The sequence below is a fragment of the Triturus cristatus genome, chromosome 5_2, assembly GCF_964204655.1.
Source record: "Triturus cristatus chromosome 5_2, aTriCri1.1, whole genome shotgun sequence".
NCBI lineage: Eukaryota > Metazoa > Chordata > Amphibia > Caudata > Salamandridae > Triturus > Triturus cristatus.
In genome coordinates, this window is record NC_140588.1 from 1,071,744,877 (window position 1) to 1,071,768,450 (window position 23,574).

Genomic DNA, 23,574 nt, shown 5'->3' on the forward strand with positions numbered 1-23,574 from the left:
CATTCAGAAACAAGCATTGGCTCGCGGAGAATATCAAAGCGGCCGTGCGGCCACGAAAGTGAAAGTGATCGCGATCAAGCGTGGCGCGCGCCCGCGCACATGCACTGTAGCTCTAGGCTGGCCATGGTAGCATTTTTTGAGCCCTCACAAAAAGTCTCGCCAGACCAGCGCATGCGCCGGGTCAGACAAGACCTAAAAAACGGCGCCTTTGTGGTGTGCATTAATAATGTGCATGCCGGGGGCAGGCACCAGGCACATTGCGTCTGAAACACATCCGCTCACAAACGGTAGATGCTATTTTTCTGCTCTTTTTTTTTCCTTGTGTATTTGTTTCTTCACCTGCCTTATGTTATGTTATCTTATTTTATACTGTGTTAGCCATATCTGTAGAGCGCATCCTGCCCTCAGCACAGCCGGTTCTGAGTGTCCCATCAGAGCGGGGTCTGGACTGGTCTGTGAGGCTGGATCCTCAGAAGCCATTTTGTGGTTCTGTTGTTGTTCACGGCGCGTGCGTTTTGTTCACTGATAGACACATGGGTTGTAGATTTTGAGTGGTACGGACGGTCCTTTCCCCCAAACTGTTTCATGTTTCTTTGCTCTTTCTGGCTCTCCGAAGGGCTCACGGGCTCCTGCCATGATCATGGACGTCAATCCATCAGAAGGCCAAGGGCAGCAGAAGTGACATCCCACATCCCTTAGCCTTAATTACATCACAGGAAGTGACATCATATGACTTTTGACCTTGCATCTGATGACCTTTGACCCACAAAGTCATGTCTCATGACCTTAACCATGATGACACGTGCCCTCAGTGACAGGAAGTGAAGAGAGTTAGCCCAACTTCCTCCAAGAAGGGTTCAACGGGCGCTTCTCCCCACACAAGAAAATGTTGAAAACATTGAGCCAAATAGTGCATTTTAAAGCACAATATTCACATAAATTTACAAAAAATAGACCCAGATCTTTCATGGTGAACCAGGCCAATGAAACCAGATGCTTCCGTGAGTTGACCATATATGTTTCAAAACGTGCGGCATGTGCCTGCGTAGGTAACATTATCTTCAAGGCCGGTAGCTCATGGGTGCCCCTAAGGCCAACAATGACATAAGATATGCCCATGCCAGAATGTTTGTCATTGGTGCCATCCATCTAGCACTGCAGAATCTCGACAACAGCAGCAGATTCTCAGTCGCACTCATGTCCGGTCACTCACTCTCATTCTCAGCAGCTCACACTCACTTTTAGTCTCAGTCACTCTTAGCCTGACTCAATCCTACTTTCTCACTCTCTCGCTCTTACTCACTCATTCTCACTTCTTCTTATTCTCACTCAGTTACAGTCACTCCTTGTCACGCATTCTCATTCCTCCACACTCTATAGGGCACTCCTCACAATCATTCTTATTCATGTCACTCACTTATTCTCACTCCTTCTTATTCTCACTCAGTCACTCATTGTCACGCATTCTCATTCCTCCACACTATAGGGCACTCCTCACAATCATTCTTATTCATGTCACTCACTTATTCTCACTCCTTCTTATTCTCACTCAGTCACTCATTGTCACGCATTCTCATTCCTTCACACTCTATAGGGCACTCCTCACAATCATTCTTATTCATGTCACTCACTTATTCTCACTCCTTATTCTCACTCAGTCACTCATTGTCACGCATTCTCATTCCTCCACACTATAGGGCACTCCTCACAATCATTCTTATTCATGTCACTCACTTAATCTCACTCTTTCTTATTCTCACTCAGTCACTCATTGTCACGCATTCTCATTCCTTCACACTCTAGGGCACTCCTCAAATCATTCTTATTCATGTCACTCACTTAATCTCACTCTTTCTTATTCTCACTCAGTCACTCATTGTCACACATTCTCATTCCTTCACACTCTAGGGCACTCCTCACAATCATTCTTATTCATTTCACTCACTCATTCTCACTCCTTCTTATTCTCACTCAGTTACAGTCACTCATTGTCACACATTCTCATTCCCTCACATTCTAGGGCACTCCTCACAATCATTCTTACTCATTTCACTCACTTATTCTCAATCATTTCTAGTCATTCTTTTGCTCACTCCCCCTTTCTCATTCACTCTACCTAATCCCACTCATTTACTGATACTCAGTCTCTCTCAAACTCACTCCTTGCTTGTCATTCACTCTCACACACATGCTCACACATAGACACTCTTTCTTACACAAACACCCTCTCATCTGCACCCAGGGACAAAACAAATGAAATTGCATTTTGTTTTACTTACCTCGTCTGTTAACGAATATCTTTTTCATTTAAATTATACTAATGGAGAATATTATATTACACATTATTAATGTGGTAATGTTTTATGAATTATTAGTGGAATAAAAATGGGCAGGAAACAAGGAGAGTGGTGCCAGCTTTGAAGGCCAAACGTTTCGAGGGCAGTGCCAGGGGTTGCAAGGGGCACACAAGGTGTCGCAGCTGTGGCCCCTGGAGATCCCTTAACTCAATCCAGATACATTCCCCCTCCTCTCTGCTGTTACTTTCTATCCCGTTTGTCTCTTTATTTCATGTCTCTCTCATATGTAACCTCCTCTCTCTCTATCTCACTCCTTCTGAGCCCTCTTACACTCATCTCTGTGTATCTCTTCTCTTACACCTGGTCTCCTACAATCCCTCAGTCTCATTCTCACCTGCCTCTCATCTATCTCTCCTCTCAAATGTCTCTTTTTCACCTGCCCCCCCAAATCCTTTTCACCTGTCCCGCCTCTCTGATGTCTCTTTTGAGGCTGTCTCTTTATCACTTCTCTCTCACACCTGTCCCCTCTACTTCTGTCTCACTTAACTGTGTCTTTCTCATCTGAATGCATGTAGCATCTCTCCCTTGTAGTCCCCTCTGTGGCAACTGCAGTCTTTTCTTAGCTGTCTCTGTCTTCATCGCCCCTCTCATCTGTCTCTCTCACCTATGTCTTCCAGCATCTATCTCAGCTGTATCGGTCCCTCTTTCACCCTCTCTTTCTCACCTTTTCACACCCACTCCCAAGTCTTTGTCTCTCTTTGCCTCACCTGCCTGTCTGATCGCTCCACTTCCCCTGGTGGTCTCTCGTCTCTGCCGTATTTCCCTCTCAACTGTCAGCATCCAGAGACACCCAGATTTACAGTGAGAAGCCTTTTTGCGTGGCTCCAGCAGCAACAATAAATTAAATATGTTGCAAGTTTATTCGATTTGTTGGTGGTTCTCGGGACTAATGCGTGCACTGCAGGGGCTTGTGTTTGACCTCATGGTCATAGGTTCAAATCCCGGCAGGTGCACTCAGCCTTTCATCCTTCTGAGTTCGATAAAATGAGTACTATTGAGTTGTTAACAATAAACATCTGTTATTCAGAATCAAAATGCCTACGGGGAGTGTGTGCTTTAGAAATACAACAGCGACAACAACACCACCACCCTGCTGGACAACCTCGCCAACCTCGGACTCAAGCAACTGGTGAACACCCCCACCCACTACGCCGGACACACGCTTGACCCAGTCTTCTCCTCCAGCAAGTACATCTCCTTCAGCCACTCCACCGGACTCCACTGGACAGACCACAGCTGTGTCCACTTCAGCTTCAGAAGGACCACGACTCACCACCACCCGCAACAGATTCCCCGCAGAAACTGGAACAAAATCACCACCGACCAGCTCACCACATCACTGAGCCAGAACCCTCCTGCCAGCTCCACGGACCCCAACCAAGCAGCCAACATCCTGTTATGTTATGTTATGTTAACGTGATTTGTATAGTGCGCGATTACCACAAAAGGTGTCCTGGCGCTGGATCACCAACTGCGCGGACGTCCTCGCACCGCTGAAAAACCATCCCATCAGGCCCAGCGGCAAGAAGGCCTCCTGGTTCAACGACGACCTCAAGAACTCCAAGAAGAACTGCCGTGCCCTCGAGAAAGCCTGGCGAAATAACCCGACCACAGACAACATGACCGCCCTCAAGCACGCCTCCCGCAAACACCACCATCTGATCCACACCGCCAAGAAGACAGCATTCAAGGAACGACTAGACAACAACGCACACAACAGCAAGGAACTCTTCAGCATCGTCAAAGAGCTCTCCAACCCCAGTGCCGGAAACAACGACATCACTCCCTCACAAGACCTCTGTGACTCACTCGCCTCGTTCTTCCACAGCAAGATCGCCGACATACACAACAGCTTCGGAGCACAGACCACGCACCCAACCACCGAACCAACGGCCCCCACCACAACCCTCCGTGCCTGGACCCCGGTCAGCACCGAAGACACCATCCACACGATGAACACCATCCACTCCGGATCACCAACCGACCTATGCCCCCACCACGTCTTCAACAAGGCCTACTCCGTCATCACACCCCAACTCCGGAACATCATCAACTGCTCCTTCAACACCGCCACCTTCCCCGAGAGCTGGAAGCACACCGAACTCAGCGCCTTCCTGCAGAAACCATCAGCTGACCCCACCGACCTCAAGAACTACCGCCCCATCTCGCTCCTCCCTTTTCCTGCCCAAGTCATCGAGAAGACCGCCAACAGACAGCTGGTCGCCTTCCTCGAGACGAATGGATCCCTTGACCACTCGCAGTCCGGCTTCCGAGCCAACCACAGCACCGAGACCGCCCTCATCGCAGCCACTGATGACATCCAAGCTCTGCTTGACAACGGGGAAACAGTGGCCCTCATCCTCCTGGACCTCTCCGCAGCATTCGATACGGTCTGCCACCGCACCCTAGTGCAGCGCCTCAGCAACATCAGAATCCAAGAGAAGGCCCTGGAGTGGATCATCTCATTCCTCGCCGGAAGAACCCAGAGAGTCCGCCTCCCCCCGTTCAGATCCGAGGCCACCGAAGTCATCTGCGGCGTACCGCAAGGATCATCACTCAGCCCCACCCTCTTCAACATCTACATGAGCCCCCTCGCAGCCATCGCACGCCAACACAACCTCAACATCATCTCCTACGCCGACGACACACAGTTGATCCTCTCCCTCACCAACGACCCAGCCACCGCCAGAACCAACCTACACGAAGGGATGAAAGACGTAGCCAAGTGGATGATAAACAGCCGCCTGAAACTGAACTCAGACAAGACGGAAGTCCTCATCCTTGGATCATCACCCTCTGCCTGGGACGACTCCTGGTGGCCCCCTGCCCTGGGCAGCGCTCCCAAACCAATGGACCACGCACGCAACCTGGGCTTCATCCTGGACTCCTCCCTCTCAATGACCAGACAAGTCAACGCCGTCTCATCATCTTGTTTCAACATCCTACGCATGCTCCGAAAGATCTTCCGATGGATCCCCACCGAAACCAGGAAAACGGTCACACAGGCACTCGTCACCAGCCGACTGGACTACGGTAACACCCTCTACATCGGAACCACAGCCAAACTACAGAAAAGACTCCAGCGCATCCAGAATGCCTCCGCACGACTCATGACCTTCTACACTCCCACCCGCCAGCTACGATCGACCAGCCACGCCCTCGCCGCCGTTCCACACATTCGAAGAGCCACCATGGGAGGAAGATCCTTCTCCTACCTGGCAGCCAAGACTTGGAACTCCCTGCCCATCCACTTCCGTCTGACCCAAGACCACCTCTCCTTCAGGAAGCAACTCAAGACCTGGCTGTTCGAGCAGTAGTGGACCCCCTCCCCCAAGCGCCTTGAGACCCTCCGGGGTGAGTAGCGCGCTATATAAATTCTTGATTGATTGATTGATTGATTATGTTATGTGTGTTATGTTATGTTTGAGCACACGATGGAGCCATCACAAAGCGCTGCAATGGCAGCTCAGGCCAGAGCCACCAGGATAGTCATGGCGGCAGCATCGCTTCATTGCTGTGTTGTTCATTGTAGCCGAACGCCGATCGCTGCCGGCACAATAAGGTGATGAGACCCTTGTAACCCCAGCGGTGAGGCCAGGGGTCGCAGAAGCACGTGCAGAGGTTACATGGGGCAATTCCAGGGTTGCGACCCCTAGATGCCGTCCATAGCATTATCCATATGGCGGCTCATAACGGCCAGTGGGTGGAAGCCACACGTCCCTCACTCAGATAGTTGTATGTCAGAATGTCCAGGACAAAAATATCGACCTACCAAAATATTGTGACCAAAATATTGACTCCCATAATATTGTGAGGATAAGTATACACAGATATTTATAGATTTATATTCATCATGAAGCTACATAGACATGGAGTCATCAATGATAAGTCTAGACTTCGCTATAGATATTCACCTTCACAATATTGCAGGACTCAGTATTTCGGCTGATCAATAATTAATTATCAGTATGCCAATAGATACCCGTCTAGTCAATCTAGAGGTTCATCTCTTCCATCAAAGCCAACCCAGGTCCATGAACCTTTCGGCCACTAGAAACCATCACAGATGACCTCTCGTAGGCACGGGACGAGGGGTCCAACCTGTGCCGGGACTACGACTCCAGAGTCGTGGATGCAAACCAGGGTCTGCAAGCGGTGCAGTGTCCAAGCTCAAGGTTTACTCATGCCACTCCCAGTCATTTCTTTAATGCTTTTACCTTAAATTGTAAAGTGTTTCTACAGTGTAAGTGATTGTGGGGGTTGAGATGTCCGTACTTTGAGTATACTGCTCAATGGCCTAGTCAGAGGCACCAATCGTGGTACCTCTGGCAGAGAGTGTGATACCAAAGCTCTGATGGTCCTTCCTGTCTCTCTCTTCTGCTATAGGGTAATTCAGGGCTTGGCTTCAGCATCGCTGGTGGAATCGATAACCCCCACATACCGGACGATCCTGGGATCTTTATCACCAAAATCATACCGGGTGGAGCCGCAGCCATGGATGGACGCCTGGGGTAAGTCAACAAAACAGCAGCCATGCAAGGCTTTCAGCCACCAAACAAACTCAGTCGTTGGACACTCCCAACCGCAGAACTCTCCCGGCCATTGAATACTTCCAGTACTGAACAGTCCCAGCCACTGAACACTACCCACCACTGAACACTCCAAGCCACTGAACACTCCAAGCCACTGAACACTCCAAGCCACTGAACACTCCCAGCCACTGAACACTCCCAGCCACTGAACACTCCCAGCCACTGAACTCTCCCGGCCATTGAATACTTCCAGTACTGAACACTCCCAGCCACTGAACACTCCCAGCCACTGAACACTCCCAGCCACTGAACACTCCCCACCATTGAACACTCCAAGCCACTGAACACTCCCCACCACTGACACTCCCACCCACTAAACACTCCCAGCTACTGAACACTCCCAGCCACTGAACACTCAGCCACTGAACACTCCCAGTCACTTAACACTCCCAGCCACTGAGCACTCCCAGCCACTAAACACTCCCAGACACTGAGCACTCCCAGCCACTAAACAGTCCCAGCCACTAAACACTCCCAGCCACTAAACACTCCCAGCCACTAAAGACACCCAGCTACTGAACACTCCCACCCACTGAACTCTCCCAGCCACTGAACACTTCCACCCACTGAACACTCCCAGCCACTGAACACTCCCAGCTACTGAACATTCCTGGCTACTGAACACTCCCGGCTACTGAACACTCCCAGCCACTGAACACTCCTGGCCACTGAACACTCCCAGCCACTGAAAACTCCCAGCTTCTGAACACTCCTGACCATTGAACAGTCACTGAACACCCACAGGCACTGAACACTCCCAGCCGCTGAACACTCCCAGCTGCTGAACACTACCAACCACAGAACTCGCCCACTCACTGAACACTCCCAACCACAGAACTCGCCCAGCCACTGAACACTTCCAACCACAGAACTCTCCCGGCCACTGAACACTCCCAACCACAGAAGTCGCCCAGCCACTGAACACTCCCAACCGCAGAACTCGCCCAGCAACTGAACACTCCCAGCCACTGAACTCTCCCAGCCACTGAACACTCCCAGCCACTGAACTCTCCCAGCCACTGAACACTTCCACCCACTGAACACTCCCAGCTACTTAACTCTCCCAGCCACTGAGCACTCCCAGCTACTGAACATTCCCAGCTACTGAACACTCCTGGCCACTGAACAATCCTGGCTACTGAACACTCCCAGCCACTGAACACTCCCAGCCACTGAACACTCCCAGCCACTGAGCACTCCCAGCCACTGAGCACTCCCAGGCACTGAACTCTCCTGACCATTGAACACTCCCAGCCACTAAACACTATCGGCCACTGAACTCTCCTAGCCATTAAATACTTCCAGTACTGAACACTCCCAGCCAATGAACACTTTTTGCCACTGAACACTCCCAGCCATTGAACACTCCCAGCCAGTGAACACTCCCAGCCACTGAACACTCCCAACCACTGAACACTCCCAGCTACTGAACACTCCCAGCCACTAAACACTCCCCGCCACTGACACTCCCACCCACTAAACACTCCCAGCTACTGAACACTCCCAGCCACTGAACACTCCCAGCCACTGAACACTTCCAGCCACTGAACACTCCCAGCCACTGAGCACTCCCAGCCACTAAACACTCCCAGACACTGAGCACTCCCAGTCACTAAACAGTCCCAGCCACTAAACACTCCCAGCCACTAAACACTCCCAGCCACTAAACACACCCAGCTACTGAACACTCCCACCTACTGAACTCTCCCAGCCACTGAACACTTCCACCCACAGAACACTCCCAGCCACTGAACACTCCCAGCTACTGAACATTCCTGGCTACTGAACACTCCCGGCTACTGAACACTCCCAGCCACTGAACACTCCTGGCCAATGAACACTCCCAGCCACTGAAAACTCCCAGCTTCTGTACATTCCTGACCATTGAACAGTCACTAAACACCCACAGCCACTGAACACTCCCAGCCGCTGAACACTCCCAGCTGCTGAACACTACCAACCACAGAACTCGCCCACTCACTGAACACTCCCAACCACAGAACTCGCCCAGCGACTGAACACTCCCAACCAGAGAACTCTCCCAGCCACTGAACACTCCCAACCACAGAAGTCGCCCAGCCACTGAACACTCCCAACCGCAGAACTCTCCCAGCCACTGAACACTCCCTGCCACTGAACTCTCCCAGCCACTGAACACTCCCAGCCACTGAACTCTCCCAGCCACTGAACACTTCCACCCACTGAACACTCCCAGCTACTTAACTCTCCCAGCCACTGAGCACTCCCAGCTACTGAACATTCCCGGCTACTGAACACTCCTGGCCACTGAACAATCCTGGCTACTGAACACTCCCGGCCACTGAACACTCCCAGCCACTGAGCACTCCCAGCCACTGAGCACTCCCAGCCACTGAGCACTCCCAGCCGCTGAACACTCCCAGGCACTGAACTCTCCTGACCATTGAACACTCCCAGCCACTAAACACTATTGGCCACTGAACTCTCCCAGCCACTGAACTCTCCCAGCCACTGAACACTTCCACCCACTGAACACTCCCAGCTACTTAACTCTCCCAGCCACTGAACACTCCCAGCTACTGAACATTCCCGGCTACTGAACACTTCCAGCCACTGAACACTCCCAGTACTGCACGCTCCCAGTCACTGAACACTCCCTGCCACTGAACACTCCCAGCCACTGAACACTCCCAGCCACTGAACAGTCCCACGCACAGAACACTCCCAGCCACTGAACAGTCCCAGCCACTGAACACTCCCAGCCACTGAACTCTCCCCAGCCACTGAACACTTCCAGCCACTGAACACTCCCAGCCACTGAACACTCCCAGCTACTGGACACTTCCGTCCACTGAGCACTCCCAGCCACTAAACACTCTGGACCACTGAACTCGCCCAGCCACTGAACAGTCCCAGTTACTGAACTCTCCCAGTAACTGAACACTCTCAGCCACTGAGCTCTCCCTGCCACTGAACACTCCCTCCCACTGAACACCCCTAGCCACTGAACTCTCCCAGCCACTGAACAGTTCCACCCACTGAACACTCCCAGCTACTTAACTGTCCCAGCCACTGAACACACCCAGGAACTGAACACTCTCAGCCACTGAACACTCCCGGCCACTGAACTCTCCCAGCCACTGAACTCTCCCAGCCAGTGAACTCTCCCAGCTACTGAACTTTCCCAGCCTCTGAACACTCCCAGCCACTGGACACTTCCATCAACTGAACACTCCCAGCCGCTGAACCCTCCCAGCTGCTGAACACTCCCTGGCACTGAACTCTCTTAACCATTGTACACTCCCAGCCACTAAACACTCTCGGCCACTAAACTTGCACAGCCACTGAACACTCTCAACCACAGAACTCTCCCAGCCACTGAACACTCCCAGCTACTGAACTGTCTCAGTAACTGAACACTCCCAGCCACTGAACACTCCCAGCCACTGAACACTCCCAGCCACTGAACTCTCCCAGCCACTGAACACTTACAGCCACTGAACACTTACAGCCACTGAACACTTTCAGCCACTGAACATTTCCAGCCACTGAACACTCCCAGACACTGAACACTCCCAGACACTGAACACTCCCAGCCACTTAACACTCCCAGCCACTGAACACTTCCATCCACTGAGACCTCCCAGCCACTGAACGCTTCCAGCTGCTGAACCCTTCCAGCCGCTGAGCACTCCCAGGCACTGAACTCTCCTGACCATTGAACACTCCCAGCCACTAAACACTCTTGACCACTAAACTCTCCCAGCCACTGAACACTTCCATTGAACACTTCAAGCCAAGGAACACTTATTGCCACTGAACACTCCAAGTCACAGAACACTCTCTGCCACTGAACACTCCCAGACACTGAACACTCCCAGACACTGAACACTCCCAGCCAAATAACACTTGCAGCTACTGAACACTCCCAGCCCTTAAAAACTCCAGGCCACTGAACTCTCCCAGCCACTGAACGCTTCTATTGAACACTTCAATTCAAGGAACACCTGCAGCCATGGAACACTTACAGCCGCGGAACTTATCAAGTCACAGAACAATCCTGCCACAAACACTCCTGGCCATTGAACATTCTCTGCCACTGAACACTCCCTGTCATGTAAGACTTCCAGCCACCAAACAAACTGAGGCATTGAACACTCCCAGCCACAGAACCCTCCCAGCCATTGAACATTTCCAGCCATTGAGTACTTCATGCTATAGAACAAACCCAGCCATTGAAAACTCCCAGCAATTGAACACTTTCAGCCATGGAACACTCACAGCAACATTCACAACTATAGAACACTCACAGCTGTGAAACACTTCCATCCATTGAACATGCCCAGCGATTGATCACTCCCTGCCATCAAACTCTTCCAACCATGGAACACTGACAACCGTGGAACACACCCAGCCATGGACCACTCCCAGCAAAACCACAGAACCTTCCCAGCCACAAAGCACTCTCTGCCATGGACCACTCCCAGCAATCAACAACTACGACCCACTGAATACTCTGTCTCAGAACACTCCCAGCCATGAAACACTCAATTTAACTGAACACTTGAAGCCATTGAACATCTCCAGACATCGGTCATGCCCAGTCACTGAACACTCTCAACCACAAAACACTTCCAGACACCAAACATGCCAAGCCACAGGACACAGCCACAGAACACCATCAACCACCATACGCTCCAAGCCACAGAACAGTCCTGGCAATGGAACACTCTTAGCCACCAAAACTCACATCCTTCGAGAACTCCCAGCCGCTGAGAAATCTCCAACACAGAACACTACCAACCACCAAACGCTCACAGCACTGAGAACTGCCAAATACAGAACACTACCAACAACCAAACACCTACCTCAGAGCACTGTTAGCCACTGAACAGTCCCGGTAATGGAACACGCTCATCCACCGACACTCAGAGACTTCAAGCACTCCCAGCCACCGAGAACTCTGAAACACAGAACACTACCAACCACCAAGCACTCCCAGGCTTGGAACAATGGCATTCTCTGAATGGTCTTGGTAATGGAACGCGCATATCCTCCAACCCTGAGAGACTTCAAACATTCCCAGCTACTGAGAACTCTCAAATACAGAACACTACCTGCTACCAAACACTCCCAGCTTCGGAACACTGCCAGCCACTGAACTGTCCTGGTAACGGAACACACTTATCCACCATCAATCAGAGCCTTCAAGCACTCCCAGCCACTGAGAACTCTGAAACACAACACACTACTAACCACCAAACACTCCCAGCCTCGGAACACTGCCAGCCACTGAACTGTCCTGGTAATGGAGCCCGCTTAGGGGCCACTGGTATCATTTTGCGCTTTCTGGAGTTGAAACCAATGGTAGCATTCTGTTATCACTGTTTAATGTGAGTGAGATGCTATGAGGCCTGAGCCCTGGACACAGGACTGACCCGCACGTCACTCAGGTAAGTCTCCCAGATATAGTCTTAACCAAAGGAGAGCAAGGATGCTCCACTTCTGGAAGCTATAATTCATGTTTTTCCTGAAAAGATACCAACTTCAGTTTTTTTTCTCCTGCGCTAAGTTCTAGACTAGAATCAAACCTGTAAGCACAACTCGAATTCAACTCTGATCATGGTGTGCCGCTCCTTCCACAGCATTGGGTTCCACTGAACTGCTGAAGACACCTGTTACCTCCATTTGTGGACTTCTAAGTTAGTTGGTTCATAGCCGCGCGATGGTCTGCAGATACATGATATCTATTAAGGCACCCCTCCTCGACTGAGAAAAGATCCTTTTCTTTCAACCAATCCAGTGGCTCAAAAGGAATGTAGCCAAGGCCTCCCCATCATGGCCATCTAGAGTTCACCCTGTTCCACCTGTATAACATGAGAGCCGTTCTGACGTGTAATGTATGACAGAATCAACTAGCTGATAGCTGAGGGTACCACAGGGATGTCTCATCCTAGTGTCTGGCACTACAGATTTTGGAACACACTATGCTTGGAAAGCATCACACAAGGCATTAGAAGCAAACATCGTTCCTCCTTGGTGATGCGGACACCACTCTTGGAATACTTCGCTACAGACTGTCGATAGATTACAACCTGTAGCCTGATAGGCTACCACTAATAGGAGCTCAAAAAAAGTTTATACGTGCAAGAACCTCAGAGGCGTCCTATCCCACAATGCACTGTGGTGGCAGTTTGCCTGAGTGTGAGTGTTTTTTATCCGGCTCCTTCAGGCAGGATCTCTCAAAACCTTAAGTGTTTTTTCACACCTCTAAAATGTTTCTCTTAATATTCAGTGCTTGTAAAAATACTGTACTCAACAATTTTACATCTCTTTTGTTGCGTACATTTTTTTCGGACAATTGTTTTTTGTCAGAATGCCTTCTCTTTTTACCAAATGCCTATTGTGTGGAAGAATGAAGGCGCGCACTGATGCTCATAAAGTCTGTGTGGTGTGTCTTTCACCTTACCACCTTACAAAAGGATGTGGAATTTCTCAAAAAATGTCAAAGAGGACGCTTAAGGACAGAGAGGGCATCAGACTGTGTGGTTCGATACAAGACATGAAGGCAGAAGAAGAGAGAAAGAAAAGAAAAAGAATGGAAAGATCATTCTCTCAACATTCTGTGCAAATGCATCGGGAATCAGGTATGAGCTCCCGCAGAGAGAAAACTAAAGACAGAAAATCTCCTTCTCATCATCGGCATCGATGCCATTCTCATTGATGTCATTCACTGATGTCAAGAACATCGACGTCGCAGATGAGAAGTTTTGCCTCATCATGTTTGCCACCCAAGGAAGGGTCTACGTTGACGAGTCATCATCATAACCGCTTAGTGTTCAAGTCGACGGTGGGATTATCATCACCGCAGTCAACTCTAAAGACTACGACGGCACCACCTTCATCACTGATCGATGTCAAGATCCCACCATTCGGTGTCGAAGTCGGAACTGTCGACATCGAAGACAAAGACTCATTGGACATCAAAAAAACATCTTTCTCCATCGAAGACGCCGGTTCCAACAAAGAAGTCTTGCATGATGTCAATGTCACGTCTCTCAGCGTCGAGGGTACCTCAAGTCAGCCTATCCTTTTCTCTAGAATGGTCCAGGTCTCCCTCCACACATCTTTCTCCATCAAAGATGCCGGTTCCAACAAAGAAGTCTTGCATGATGTCAATGTCACTTCTCTCAGCGTCGAGGGTACCTCAAGTCAGCCTATCCTCTGCTCTAGAATGGTCCAGGTCTCCCTCCACACATCTTTCTCCATCGAAGACGCCGGTTCCAGCAAAGAAGTCTTGCATGATGTCAATGTCACTTCTCTCAGCGTCGAGGGTACCTCAAGTCACCCTATCCTCTTCTCTAGAATGGTCCAGGTCTCCCTCCACACATTTATCTGCGTACAGTATGATGCATTGTGGGCATTGATGGACATCTTAGTGAGTTATTTGTGGCAGGGTAGTAGTCAAAGCTCATGAAACAACACTGAGAAAAGAAGATGCCATTGAGATACAAATTGCTGAGTGCTGCGAAGCAAGATGGCGGCTGCGTAACAACCGTTGCGGTGTAGCGGTGGAGGCAGAGGAGACGAGTCCGATGTAAAATCACAGTGTATGGAGAGGAGCCCGCTTTGACTGCCGCGATGTCGGAATGATGTTGCTGTTGTTTATAGCATCCACTATTCGAGGTGTTCGTCGATCGGCTGTGGCAGAGGTGGTGTCCGTGCTCGTAGCTCCCCCGCCTAAGAGTCAAGCCCGCGGGAGTGCCGGAAGGCGGAGCCCAGGTAGAGGAGTCCGGAGTTGGGTGAGCCGGGTGAGACGGAGCGGAATCGCGTACGGAGCTGGCTCCCATCAGGAGCTGAGCTGTGATAGCGGTCTGGGTACATTTTACTGGCCCGCTAACAGGCGAAGAGGTGAAATGGCTCCTAAAATAGCGGCGGGGTCAAAAGCTGCGTCCCAAAGGAGGAAAGTGATTAGGGAGGACAACGGCGGCGGCGGAGGCAACGGCAGCGCCGAGATAGAGGGAAAAGAAGCTCCTCTGGAGAGAGGAAGAAAACATCAACAGAGCACGGTTAAGACCCGGCCACCGCCTACCTCTATTGCAGACATCTTCCCAAAAGCCGGTAAGGAGAAGGGGAAGGAGAAAGAGGTGGTAGTGCAGGAGGAGGTGGCGGAGGGCAGCACCTTACAGGTGATCAGAGGCTTAACCGGGGATTTGGAAACTGGATTTAACATAGAGGTACCACACTCTATTATAAATCAGGGTGAGGATATAGTGACGTTCACCAAACCAGTCTTGGAAATTAAAATTGGGGAAAAAGAGAGCTTCGTACAGAAAGAAACTGATAAATCTGGCCCAGAAGCTATTTTGGTAGGCGCTACGGTATCAGCAATGTTTCAAGCAGAAGATCTATCGGGCATGAGCCCTTGTAGAGCTGAGCTGGATCCTGACCGGGGAGGCGCATGCAGCGAGAAAGAGAAAGAGAAGGCTCCTAGCGAGTGTTTTTTCTCAACCTCCGAAGGGGCCAGGTGGTCCGAGGACGACGAATGTAGTTTTAACTCAGAATCAGAGGTCGATTCAGGAAATAATTTGGAACCAGATGCCCCAGTAACAGCGGTCAGGCCTCCTTTGGCGACAAGGAATTTGACGCAGAGTCATCATGACATCAGATGTGATCTATCCTCTGCTCTACCTCTCCAGGGGAGCCCAGGAGAAGAAAATTCCAACCGGATACTCCTGGAGACAATCCATCAAGAAATTATCGCACACAGAGAAGAGACCCGCCAGGACAATAGAAAAGCCCAGGCAGCAATGAGGAAGATGCAGGGCGTTGTGAGGAAACTCTCTAAGGCATGCGCTAATACTGGGGATAGAGTTTCAAATCTGGAAGAGAGGCTGGTAACAACAGAAGCGGAGGCAGCTGAAGCTATTCTCAAGGTTGATGCCCATTGCGCCCAGGTGGTTGATCTCCAGTGGAAGACCGAGGAGTTGGAAAACAGGCTCCGTCGAAATAATCTGAGGGTCCTAGGGATCCCTGAGGGGGCCGAGGGATCGGATATAAAGGCCTATATCATCAAGCTCTTCGAGCAAGCGTTCCCGGAACTTTCTAGTTGGAACTGGGTCACTGAGATTCAGCGGGTTCACCGTACTCCCTTTAAAAGCCGAAAGAATGCGAGGGAAGGAGACAAACCCAGAGCGGTATTGGTGTTTTTTGGCAACTTTATTCTGAGGCAGGCTATTGCTGAAAAAGCGAGGCCGGATGCTAGGAGAGCAGGGGAAGGAATTACGTTTTTCGTCCGCCCAGACTATTGTCACTCGACTGTCGAGCGAAGGTGGAGATTAAGGGAGATGATCAAACCATTCCGGGACAAGAAAATGCAAGCCTTCTTGATAAATCCAGCACAGTTAAAAGTAATTAATGATGACAAGACTCTTTACTTTAGCTCAGAAATTAAAGCTAAGGAGTATCTGGACTCTGTTGGTAATTAGACTTTAAGCTACTCTCTGGGTCAGAGTGTTAAAATGTATCTATGGTTCTCTTTTCTGGGAGCGAGGTAGTTGGAACATAATTCATAAAGTTAAGAAGGGGTCTCCTTCTCCTTTCCTTTTTTTTTTTTTGGCACATGTGGTTTATGTATATTCTTATGATTTAAGGGTTCTAGTAGGCATTAGCTTTTTCCTGCTGCCTTCACCGCAGGCACCGCTGCCCATCATGTGCACAGACTAGGTCTGAGCGCTTCACAGACGGCGGTAGGTAGGGGTTGGATGGGTGGGGGAATGGTCAGGGGCTGGAAGGGGAGGATTGGGGAAGGGGTTGGGGATCAGGAAAAGGGGGAAAAATTCGCAGTTTGGTACACTATGGGTTCAATAGTCAGTGTAAGGTTTCAGGAGTTAATCACCAGTTAAAGCTTCAGGTAGTTTTAGTCGTTCAAGTAGACCCTCAGGATGGCGAACATTAGGATATGTTCAGTTAATATTGGTGGGTTGAATGATCGGAGGAAACGTCAAAATCTAGCTCACTTCCTTAAGTATAATAGATTGGATGTGCTATGTCTGCAAGAAACACACCTCCCATGGGCAAAAAGGAATCTCATGTTTGTGAGTGGTTATCAGTTAGTGGCTTGTTCAACGCAATCATCTACTATTAGGGGGGTCGCAGTTTTGGTCAGAGTTTCTTTGGGAGGAGTTAGACGGATTAAAGTTGATGGAAATGGGAGATGGGTCCTAGCCGAGTTGGAAAAGGGCTTCACAATATGTGTAGTCTATGGATCTAACAACGATGACCCCGAGATTTATGATTTCTTGGAAATAGAGTTAGCTACTTGGCTAACCCCCATAATCTTTTGTGGGGACCTCAATATTTCAGCAGATTGGGGTCCGAATGTAGCTTATTCAGGGCGAAAGCCCAGAGTTTTTAGGGCAGTCTCATCTCTCATCAGGTCACACGGGTTACTAGATGTATGGGGGACAAAGGAGCCTAAAGATCCGGGATACACATATTTTTCAAATCCCTATCAGAGATATATTAAGTTGGATTATTTTTTAGTATCAGACTCAGAAATAAGTAGGGTAGCAATATCCAAATTCCCAAAGATATTATCGGATCACAATCCTTTGGTTTTAACTTATAAATTGGACGGATTAGCAAGAGCACGAACTAGATGGACATTGGAAAGGAGATTACTCCTAGATAAAAGATTTGTAGAACATGTTAGGAAATGGGTCGGGGAATTCTTTTCTGCCAACAGATATAGCGCCTCACGAAACTGTGTATGGGAGGCGTTCAAGGCTGCCTTAAGAGGCGAACTAATAAGCTGTGCGGCAAGATTGAGAAGGGAAGACAGGAGCGAGATAGAAAGATTAATGAGGGAACTTTCAATGGCTGAGGTACAACATACTACTGATATAGTACAAGGCAGAGACAGCTGGGAGAGTCAAAGGAAATTAGTAGCAGCCAAAGCTGATATACAGAAGGTCGTCACACTTAAGGCAACAAGCGAATTCCAAACTACAAGGGTCCAACGTTATGAAACCGGCGAGCAAGCTGGTAGGATACTGGCATTACAAATCAAGCAGGAAAGAGTTAAAAATAATATTATTAAGATAGAAGATAGTGGGAAAGAGTATACGGAAGCTAAAGACATCCTCCAGGTATTTAAGAATTTTTACCAAGGCCTCTATACGGAGGAAAATGTAAGAGGCCGACGAGGCCATGAGTATATAGAGGTATTGGAAGGGGCATGGGGGGTTTGGAGGGCAGTCTCAAAGTTCTGTGGAATTCCTAAGGTAAATCGATATCTTCATCTCCACAATTCTAGGATATTTCCTCAGATGGTAGTCGATAGAAATCTGCAGGTATGGGAAAATCTAGGAATTAGGACGGTTGGTGATTTAATGAGGGGAGAGGAGATCCTGGGTTTTGAGGCACTACAGCACAGCGTTGGCATTTCTCGAAAACACTGGCTACTGTATATAAAATTGACAAGCTGGCTGAAGGCTGTAAGACCTAGGACGTTATTGGCAGACGAATTCCCCATTATGGACCAGCTGGTTAAGGGGAGCGAGAAGATCAAGGCTTTCTATACCCTATTTAGTGGTGTAATACAAGATGATTTGGAAAAAACAGAATCCTCTCTGGTCACAAAATTGGGAAATCCTGATGTAGATCTAGATCATGCCCTTCTTTTACAAAAGAAAATATTTCGCTCCTCTAACCTGAAGGCGCAGCATTACAAAACTTTGTTTAATTTATACCATACGCCTGCAAAACTCTATGCTTGGGGGATAAGGGAAGATGATAGATGTCCCAGATGCAAGGCAGGCCAGGCAGATCTGCTTCATATGTTTTATGATTGTAAGTCCTTGGTGGGAACACAGAGGGAAATAGAAAAATTCTGGGAGGGGCTGTTAGGCCAAAAAATTTTATTGTCACCCACCCTTATGATATTAGGCACTGATAATAGGTTAAAACTGGGGAAAACGGAGGAGGCCCTGGTGTTTATTTCTGTTGCTGCACTTCGGATATTAATTTCTGCAGGATGGAAAGACACCGTAGCTCCTTCTTTTCAAATGTGGCTCACCAGATTACTTGGTCTACATAATATAGAGATCTTGCTGTATGCTCAGAAAGGGAAAAAAGTAGGGGATTTTGGGGAAAGTATCTGGGCTCCCATTACAAACTGGAGGAAGGCCAGAATAAGAGAATAAGAGAGGAGGAGAGGAGGTAGAAGGGAATGGAAAGAAGGAACTGAATCATTTGTTGGTCCCGAGGGGGCAAAGGATTTATGAAGTCTATGTTGCAACTTGAAGTTCGAATTCTTGTGCTGAGTTATGATTTAATATGATGTTATTATGTACTTACTGCAAATAAAAAAAATAAAAATAAAAAAAAGAGATACAAATTGCTAGGCCGTAGTATTGCCCACATCACATGAATTGTAATAGAGTTGAGTTCCAAAGCTACTGTTACAGGTAAGTAACTTGTTTATTCTGAAGGTGAAATGAGCTGTTGCAATGTCCTCCAAACAGTTCAGACCACTCTTACTATATGGTGAACTCTAAAGATTTTGGCGATCGGCTACTCAATTCCTGACAAAACTGACACTTTCATAGTCTCCTATTTTAAACTGATACATTTTAGAGCAGGAAACTCTGATAAATTGTTATTCTTATATTTAGTGTATAGAGTCGCAATCGCCGAGGTGTCCCGGCGCTGGGAATGAACGAAGCCCTGCTGACTCTCTGATCAATAGAATTTCAGAATGCTTCCCTTTCTCGCCCCCCTCCTGCGGGCACCGATCATTTCCTAATACTGTCAATGCCAACATGTGAGTGGTCTAGAAAGAGATTTAGATCCTGATGACAGGCCGGAAGTGACGTATCTCATGATACTGAAGGACCTCTTCCAGAGGCGTTAATGCTTAGGGTTTACACTGGCCCTTGCGTATTCTATACAACAATTTTCACCTTCCTGTTTCTCTTTGCTAAAGAATATCGGAGCCTCTCCTTGACCTTTGACCCTTTGGCTCTGTTCCCAGGGTGAATGACTGTGTCCTACGTGTAAACGAGGTGGACGTCTCCGAGGTGGTGCACAGCAAGGCGGTGGAGGCGCTGAAGGAGGCGGGGCCAGTGGTGAGGCTTCTGGTGCGACGGCGGCAGCCTCCCCCGGAGACGATAGTGGAGGTCAACTTAATGAAGGGTCCCAAAGGTGAGGTATGGTCCTTGGATGTGAGGTACAGTCCTTGACTGGGAGGCATGGCCCTTGGATGTGAGGTACGGTCCTTGAATGTGAGGTATGGTCCTTGGATGTGAGCACAGTCCTTGAATGGGAAGCATGGCCCTTGGATGTGAGGTACAGTCCTTGACTGGGAGGTATGGCCCTTGGATGTGAGGTACGGTCCTTGAATGTGAGGTATGGTCCTTGGATGTGAGCACAGTCCTTGAATGGGAAGCATGGCCCTTGGATGTGAGGCACAGTCCTTGAATGGGAGGCATGGACCTTGGATGTGAGGTACAGTCCTTGAATGGGAGGCATGGCCCTTGGATGTGAGGTACGGTCCTTGAATGGGAGGTATGGTCCTTGAATGTGAGGTACGGTCCTTGAATGGGAGGCCTGGTCCTTGAATGTGAGGTACAGTCCTTGAATGGGAGGTATGGTACTTGAATATGAGGTACGGTCCCTAAAGGTGAGGTACGGTCCTTGAATGTGAGGTACGGTCCTTGAATGGGAGGCATGGCCCTTGGATGTGAGGTACAGTCCTTGAATGGGAGGCATGGCCCTTGGATGTGAGGTACAGTCCTTGAATGGGAGGCATGGCCCTTGGATGTGAGGTACGGTCCTTGAATGGGAGGCATGGCCCTTGGATGTGAGGTATGGTCCTTGAATGGGAGGCTTGGTCCTTGGATGTGAGGTACGGTCCTTGAATGGGAGGTATGGTCCTTGAATGGGAGGTATGGTCCTTGAATGTGAGGCCTGGTCCTTGAATGTGAGGTACAGTCCTTGAATGGGAGGTACGGTCCTTGAATGTGAGGTATGGTCCTTGGATGTGAGGCACAGTCCTTGAAGGTGAGGCTTAGACCTTGAATGTCAGGCATGGTCCTTGAAGGTGAGGTACCATCCTTGAATGTGATGTATGGACCTTGAATGTGAGGCTTAGTCCTTAAATGTGAGGTATGGTCCTTGAATGTGAGGCTTAGTCCTTGAATGTGAGGTATGGTTCTTGAATGTGAGGCTTAGTCCTTGAATGTGAGTTACGGTCCTTGAATGGGAGGTATGGTCCTTGAATGGGAGGTATGGTCCTTGAATGGGAGGTACAGTCCTTGAATGGGAGGTATGGTCCTTGAATGGGAGGTATGGTCCTTGAATGTGAGGTACGGTCCTTGAATGGGAGGCATGGCCCTTGGATGTGAGGTACAGTCCTTGAATGGGAGGCATGGCCCTTGGATGTGAGGTACGGTCCTTGAATGGGAGGCATGACCCTTGGATGTGAGGTACGGTCCTTGAATGGGAGGTAAGGTCCTTGAATGTGAGGTACGGTCCTTGAATGGGAGGTGCGGTCCTTGAATGTGAGGTATGGTCCTTGGATGAGAGGCACAGAACTTGAAGGTGAGGCTTAGTCCTTGAATGTAAGGTATGGACCTTGAATGTGACGCTTAGTCCTTGAATGTGAGGTATGTTCCTTGAATGTGAGGTACGGTCCTTGAATGGGAGGTACGGTCCTTGAATGTGAGGTATGTTCCTTGAATGTGAGGTACGGTCCTTGAATGGGAGGTACGGTCCTTGAATGTGAGGTATGGTCCTTGGATGAGAGGCACAGAACTTGAAGGTGAGGCTTAGTCCTTGAATGTAAGGTATGGACCTTGAATGTGAGGCTTAGTCCTTGAACTTGAGGTATGGTCCTTGAATGTGAGGTACGTTCCTTGAATGGGAGGTATGGTCCTTGAATGGGAAGTATGGTCCTTGAATGTGAGGTACGGTCCTTGAATGGGAGGCATGGCCCTTGGATGTGAGGTACAGTCCTTGAATGGGAGGCATGGCCCTTGGATGTGAGGTATGGTCCTTGAATGGGAGGTAAGGTCCTTGAATGTGAGGTATGGTCCTTGGATGAGTGGGACAGAACTTGAAGGTGAGGCTTAGTCCTTGAATGTCAGGCATGGTCCTTGAATGTGAGGTACGGTCCTTGAATGGGAGGCATGGCCCTTGGATGTGAGGTACAGTCCTTGAATGGGAGGCATGGCCCTTGGATGTGAGGTACGGTCCATGAATGGGAGGTAAGGCCCTTGGATGTGAGGTACGGTCCTTGAATGGGAGGCATGACCCTTGAATGTGAGGTACAGTCCTTGAATGGGAGGTACGGTCCTTGAATGGGAGGTATGGCACTTGGTTGTGAGGTACGGTCCTTGAATGGGAGGCATGGCCCTTGGATGTGAGGTACGGTCCTTGAATGTGAGGTACGGCCCTTGAATGGGAGGCATGGCCCTTGGATGTGAGGTACAGTCCTTGAATGGGAGGCATGGCCCTTGGATGTGAGGTATGGTCCTTGAATGGGAGGCTTGGTCCTTGGATGTGAGGTACGGTCCTTGAATGGGAGGTATGGTCCTTGAATGGGAGGTATGGTCCTTGAATGTGAGGCCTGGTCCTTGAATGTGAGGTACAGTCCTTGAATGGGAGGTACGGTCCTTGAATGTGAGGTATGGTCCTTGGATGTGAGGCACAGTCCTTGAAGGTGAGGCTTAGTCCTTGAATGTCAGGCATGGTCCTTGAAGGTGAGGTACCATCCTTGAATGTGATGTATGGACCTTGAATGTGAGGCTTAGTCCATAAATGTGAGGTATGGTCCTTGAATGTGAGGCTTAGCCCTTGAATGTGAGGTATGGTTCTTGAATGTGAGGCTTAGTCCTTGAATGTGAGTTACGGTCCTTGAATGGGAGGTATGGTCCTTGAATGGGAGGTATGGTCCTTGAATGGGAGGTACAGTCCTTGAATGGGAGGTATGGTCCTTGAATGGGAGGTATGGTCCTTGAATGTGAGGTACGGTCCTTGAATGGGAGGCATGGCCCTTGGATGTGAGGTACAGTCCTTGAATGGGAGGCATGGCCCTTGGATGTGAGGTACGGTCCTTGAATGGGAGGCATGACCCTTGGATGTGAGGTACGGTCCTTGAATGGGAGGTAAGGTCCTTGAATGTGAGGTACGGTCCTTGAATGGGAGGTGCGGTCCTTGAATGTGAGGTATGGTCCTTGGATGAGAGGCACAGAACTTGAAGGTGAGGCTTAGTCCTTGAATGTAAGGTATGGACCTTGAATGTGAGGCTTAGTCCTTGAATGTGAGGTATGTTCCTTGAATGTGAGGTACGGTCCTTGAATGGGAGGTACGGTCCTTGAATGTGAGGTATGGTCCTTGGATGAGAGGCACAGAACTTGAAGGTGAGGCTTAGTCCTTGAATGTAAGGTATGGACCTTGAATGTGAGGCTTAGTCCTTGAACTTGAGGTATGGTCCTTAAATGTGAGGTACGTTCCTTGAATGGGAGGTATGGTCCTTGAATGGGAAGTATGGTCCTTGAATGTGAGGTACGGTCCTTGAATGGGAGGCATGGCCCTTGGATGTGAGGTACAGTCCTTGAATGGGAGGCATGGCCCTTGGATGT

General features: G+C 49.4%; 1 protein-coding gene across 7 annotated transcripts in view; it reads left to right on the top strand.

Moving 5' to 3' along the window:
• DLG3 (discs large MAGUK scaffold protein 3) overlaps nt 1-23,574 on the top strand; it is a 1,834,707-nt gene that overhangs the window by 1,030,911 nt on the left and 780,222 nt on the right. For all 7 annotated transcript variants that reach the window (XM_085608387.1, XM_085608388.1, XM_085608389.1 and 4 more), the window contains 2 exons: nt 6,744-6,868; nt 19,965-20,134. In XM_085608387.1, the coding sequence (XP_085464513.1) occupies nt 6,744-6,868; nt 19,965-20,134 (295 nt within the window). The remainder of the gene's footprint in view (nt 1-6,743; nt 6,869-19,964; nt 20,135-23,574) is intronic.